This window comes from Otolemur garnettii, unplaced genomic scaffold, assembly GCF_000181295.1.
Source record: "Otolemur garnettii isolate 467f Iridium unplaced genomic scaffold, OtoGar3 scaffold00058, whole genome shotgun sequence".
Taxonomy (NCBI): domain Eukaryota; kingdom Metazoa; phylum Chordata; class Mammalia; order Primates; family Galagidae; genus Otolemur; species Otolemur garnettii.
The window spans coordinates 8,016,758-8,022,854 of NW_003852453.1; the positions used below are offsets into that span (position 1 = coordinate 8,016,758).

The 6,097-nt window shown below is 40.3% G+C and overlaps 1 protein-coding gene across 1 annotated transcript in view; it reads left to right on the forward strand.

Moving 5' to 3' along the window:
• Positions 1–5,622, forward strand: part of LPCAT2 (lysophosphatidylcholine acyltransferase 2) — a 78,264-nt gene extending 72,642 nt beyond the window's left edge. Inside the window, exons 13-14 of the mRNA XM_023514761.1 lie at positions 1,261–1,396; positions 5,297–5,622. Coding sequence (XP_023370529.1) covers positions 1,261–1,396; positions 5,297–5,481 — 321 coding nt within the window. The 3' untranslated portion in view covers positions 5,482–5,622. The remainder of the gene's footprint in view (positions 1–1,260; positions 1,397–5,296) is intronic.
• Positions 5,623–6,097: the final 475 nt, after the last annotated feature.

Sequence of the window (6,097 nt, forward strand, 5' to 3'; positions counted from 1 at the left end):
TATTCCATCACTTCTTAAAAGAAGAGTTCACACCTCTTGCTCTCACTTTGGTTTATCCCTTGATTCCCGTTACCGTCTGGCTTCTGCTTCCCTGAAACCATGTTTACTAAGTCATCGGGATCTCCTAGTTATTAAATCCAGTAAATCTTTTGGCTTTTTGCGAGGCTTTTCTATGGTATTTTACTCGGTCAGCCGTTACACTGTCACAATCTCTTCCTCATTCCTGAAAACCCTTCCTTAACTTCAAGATGCTTGCTTTTCTCTCCCGTTCTCCTATCCAACTTCTCCTTCTACGTCTTTTCTGTCAGTCCCTCTTCCCTCCTCACCCCTCGACTGCGCTGCCCCCCGGCCTCTGCTTCGTTCTCTCCAGGTAAGCCCAAACACACACGTACTTTCAGTTCTTACCTGAATTCCTGTCTCAAGCCTCATCAATCTCCTAAACTGATGTGCTGAATCTCTTACTGGCACCTCTAACTCGCGTGTGTCCTCTCCAGGTCCAACTCTTGATCTCATTTGGCACTCACTCTTTTGACTGTTGGCCCACTCTTGGTTAGTGTAACCAGCTTTCTCCCAGTTGCCCAAGCTGGAAAATGTCAGCCATCTTTACTTCTTCACTGCAGACCTCTTACTGACATGCAAGTTGTGTATTAATGAATCCTGTCCCTTGCTATTCTTCTGATTTCCCTACCCCAGATTCTTACTTGGTTTTCCCGCCTTTGGTCTTACCAAGCCCTTGCCCCCAGTTTAGCCTCCACGCCCTGCCTCAAAGGTTCTCACAGTTCACATATGTTCACACCACCCAACCTACAGGAGAATCCTGCAGGATTAGGTGAGGAATTCTGATTCCTGTTTGTCTCTGTCTTACAACTGGAACACCAGGCGATTGCCTGCCAATCCTTATATATTCTGGTAACATCTCTTCATCTCCTAAGACCCAAGTCAAACATCAACTCCTGTGAAGCCTTCTCTGCCCTCTCTGGGTAGGGTTCCTCGGGCTGCGCACGGGACTTCCATGTCCCTTCCTGCTACTCACTGTTGATGCCGCCCCTACTTTCGTTCTGCCTCTTTCCACCACCAGGCTGTGGTGTTATGGGCGTACACAGAGACCCTGCTCTCTTCATACCCATATTCCTAACCCCTGCCACAATGAATGTTTCAATGTTTCAAATGTTATTAAAGAGTTCTTTTTCTAAGATGATTTCGCAGCACTGTTTGTTCTGAGGGAGCCAATTCTTACATTTTATTTTCTTTTTCCCTCAGCTCTTTGATGTTGATGAGGATGGCTACATAACTGAGGAAGAATTTTCCACCATTCTCCAGGCTTCCCTTGGAGTGCCTGACCTCGATGTTTCTGGTCTCTTCAAGGAAATAGCCCAAGGGGACTCTATTTCCTATGGTGAGTGGGTGATTTGGCCTCCTGATTCACTTTGCAAGGAGGACATCCAGACTACGTGTTGACACGCAAGAGTGTTGTGACCCTTAATTAATTATATTAATAATAGAAATAATAGTAATAATGTTGATGGCAGTAATAATAGTAGGTCTAATTATCGAGGACTTATATGCTAGACATTCTTCTATCTTTGTTTATATTAACCCACTTAATCCTTATAGCATTCCTTTTTGGGGGAGGGATGTAGAGACAAGGGTCTCACTATGTTGCCCAGGTTGGTCTCAAATTCCAGGCCTCAAGTAATCCTCCCACTTGGGCCTCCCAAAGTGCTGGGATGACAGGTATAAGCCACCACACATGCCCTAATGATATATATATATTTGAGACAGAGTCTCACTATATTGCCCTCAGTAGAGTACTGTGGCATCATAGCTCACAGCAACCTCAAACTCTTGGGCTTAAGCAATTCTCTTGCTTCAGCCTCCCAAGTAGCTGGGACCACAGGCGCCTACCACAATGCCTGGCTATTTTTCTGTTGTTGTTGTCATTGTTTTTTGGCAGGCCCAGGCCAGGTTTGAACTCTCTAGTCCCAGTGTATATGGCTGGCACCCTAGCCACTGAGTTATAGGTGCCAAGCTATAATCAGTATTCTTAATTATTCTTATTTTACTGAGGTACAAAAAATTCAAGTAACTTATCTAAGCGCATCCAGCTAAAAAGCATCAGAGCCAGGGTTCAGAAACCAAGACAGTCTGCCTTTACAGCCTGCACCCTTGACTCTGTCCCTTGGTGCTCCTCATATCTGCAGCCCCTCCTCAAGGGCCTTTTCCTTTGCATGGCCAGGCAAACCCGAGCAGGTTAGCCGAGCTGTATTGTAAATACAGTAGAGAGATATGGACTAGATAACAATGATGATTCTAGTCACTAAGCCATTTACTGATGTTTACAGTTAGCAGTTTATGTAAGCTTTCATCTTCACTGTGTCACTCATCTTGAAAGCAACCCCTGTGAGTTAGGGACTGTCGTGGAGGAAGACCCGAAGTGGCAGTCCATCCATCAGTGACTATCTTTCCTCCTGATGGCTCAAGTCTACACAGCAAAACAAGCTCCAGGGGCAAAGAATGTTCTATGTTTTTGCATATATATTACAGGGCAATCTTTGAGAAACACACCTCCGTGGAGAGGCTTAGATGGTTGTTTCCCTGCCCTCGGTTTGCTGTGGTCACAGGTATCAGGCTGGCTTATCTTTCCAAGTCTTTCCTCTCAGGCTGGAGGGGGATTCCGCTTTAATTACTTTTTCCTTACAGTGTTCAGAGAGTTTCCGCTTGTTAACTTTCATAGGATGGGGAGAGAAGATCAGATACTTCCATTACTCTCTGTTTTTAATTACTGTCATTTTGGCTGCCCTGTGTTTTATTTTAGGTAATTAAATGCCTGGGGCACTTAATCTACTTGAGTTCATTAAAAAAAAGAAATAGAAAGGATAAAGTGGGAAAAGTATATACTGTAGACGGAGATGAAACTTACCAGTCATAAACTCTGGTTCTTCTCTGACCATTTCCCTTCTATAAGTAAGACTGTTACTCTGAATTAACAGATTTTAAATAACTATTTGGAATAATTATTTCAATGGAAGCTAATACTAAAAATGACTTGTGGGTCACTATAATTTTACCTGTCAATCTAAATAACTTTTTTTTTTTTTTTGAGTGACAGAGTCTCAAACTATTGCCCTGGGTAGAGTGCCATGATGTCATAGCTCACAACAACCTCCAACTCAGGCTCAAGCAATCCTCTTGCCTGAATTTTTCTCTTTTTAGTAAAGACAGCATCTCACTTTTTGCTCAGGCTGGTCTCGAACTCATGAACTCAAGCAACCCACTCACCTCGGCCTCCCAGAGTGAGAGCCACCGCTCCTGGCCTAATATAAATAACTTTTTAAGGAAATGTTTGGTTTTTAGAGTTTAACCTTTTTATTTTCAGAATACATCGACTCTCTCCCCTTCCCCAATATTATGCAAGCCTGCTTCTCTTGCAGGAATGTTTGAGGTATTTAAGTACAATTCTGTTAAAAAAAAAAAAAAAGGTCTTGACCTATGTCATGAATGACCATTTAAATTATTTAACTGTGATCCTTTAAATTGTTTTCATTCTTGGCTTCCCATCAACCAAATTAGTGCTCGAATCCTACTTAGAGCCAATCATAGCAATTCTAGAAATGAGAATCTACTCTTCATTGCCACTGACGTTCCAACAGAGGATCTTGATTTTCTGAACAGAGCGTAGGTCTTGAAATTAAAGTTCTTGATTTCAGATGAGCTGTCATGCTTACTTACCTTAGAAGTCACTTAAGTCCTCTGTGTCTTCATTGTTGAAATGGACTCATGCAAATAAACCTTTATTTTGGACGTTAAGAAAGAACAATTAATTACTATTACCTGCTTTGGAAATATAAAGTGATCTATTAATGCAAATTAATGTTATAGTTGCAAAGAGTGGTTTGGACTCAGTCTGTTGACTTCCTCGTCACTAAGACCTATTTTTATCTTCCAGAGTTGTTAGGTAGTCTAGTGTGTCATGGAACAGACGACTGGGCTTTTTACAGAGGGCTATTGAAAAATAAATGGGTAGGAATAGGATATCAAGTTAAAATCCTTTTGATATAAAGCCAGAAAGGAAGCTGATTCAAAGACCAGGTTTCCCCTCATTCTAATAAGCTCATTGATGGTTTCTCTACCCTAAAAGAAGAGAATAAAGAAGTTTCAAAGTTGTGCTCAGTGTCGTCGTATTTCAGTAACTCAAGGTTATTGGACTGTTGAGATTCAAATCCTGATAGTAACTTAGTAAGCCTTCATACACATATCCCTGAAATAGACCTTTATCTCAGTTCCTAAATCTTAAAACACTTGAGATAAAAAGAAGTCCTCTACTCAGATGTCTTGTAACATTTTATACCATGTACACTTTCCTAGCCATTACTGATTGTAAGTCAGGGCTCAGCTTTTCAAGACTGCATTTTTCTATAACAGTTAAGGGCTAAAATAGTTTTAACAGCCAGTAACAGAAAGTCCTGGGTAATAAAAATTTTTAAACATTTTTATTAGCAAAAATAACACAAAGACAGAAAACTGATTAAAGCATGAATACAGAGCATGATGAAATTTTATCAAGTGAACACTGGTGTGCCTACCAAGAAGCAGAGCTTTTCCAGACCCCAGAAACCCCAGGGAAACCCCTTCCCAGCCACACCCCCTTCCTCTCTCTTAAAGGAGGGGACTCTATCCTGCCTTACTCAGCATTTTACCACAAATGTGTGCCTCTTTCTATATTTTCGTTTTATCAAGTTTTTGAATATTATATAAACAGATTCAGACAATATGTGCTCTGTGTCTGGCTTTTTTCATTCAACCTCAGAGCTTTAAGGTTCACATTGTTACTACATGGCTGTTTATTTTCATTGCTGTATATGCTAGTAACTTAGTAAGCCTTCATCCACGGATCCCTGAAATATACCACAAAACAATTACGTTTCATGACTGTGCCACACTTTATGTATCTGTTTCTACCGTTGATAGACATTTGAATTGTTTTCGTTTGTAACCTATTTGGACAATGTTGCTGTGAACATTCTCATACTTGTCTCTCAGAACAGGATGCACAAATTTCTCTAGGTCGCATACTTCAGAATAGAATTAATGGGTCCTAAGGTGTCCATATCTTTAACTCAACTAGATTATAGAATACCCGTCTTCCAAGGTGCTTGTAAAATTTATATTCCCATCAACCATGTTTACGAGTAGTGGAACTTTGAAATAATTCTGTTATTAGCGTCATTTGTTAATCTGCATCATGTCAAAAGAAGAGTCACCCCACTTTATTGGATTTTTTTTTCTCCTTTTCCAGAGGAATTTAAAACATTTGCCCTGAAGCATCCAGAATATGCGAAGATATTTACAACGTACTTAGACCTTCAGACCTGCCATGTGTTTTCACTACCAAAAGAAGTCCAGACAGCTCCTTCCATTGCAAGTAATAAAGTCAGTCCTGAAAAGCATGAAGAGAGCACCTCAGCCAAAAAGGATGACTGAAAGCTGTGTTCCCACAGGGAGAAGGCGGCGGCTTTCACTTGAACTTGTAAAGGCATTTATTGATCGTATTTTTATTGTGTTTATTAAGTAATGATGTTTCAAATGGAAAGCTTTTTTTTTTATAAAAATGAAAGATTTTCTGAGCTAAAAATGCTTTTATTAACCTGCATATATCAAGCAATTTCCCCTTTTCTTGAGCAGGAAAGGTTGAGCCTTGATCCACATGGTAAAGAGTTTCAAAAGTCTAAGTACTTTTGAAGGTACCTTTCTTTAAGAAACAGCAATAATCTGTTACATTCAATCCCTTTCCGTTCTGGAACTGAGAAGGAAGAATCTAAGAAGCATTGCAGAATTTTATACCTTTGACTTCACAGATTTATTTTTCCATTTAAATTTCAGCTTCTTAGATCACTGAATATAAGAGGAGAAAACTCAATTATCTTAAAAATTCACATACTCTTGGGATGGTGCCTTTGGCTCAAAGTGGTAGGGCACTGGCCCCATATGCTGGAGGTGGCGGGTTCAAACACAGCCCCAGCCAAAAACTGCAAAAAAAGTCATGTACTCTTTTAACATGTATTTCTATTGCAAATTTTCTTAACCATCTGCTAAAGAA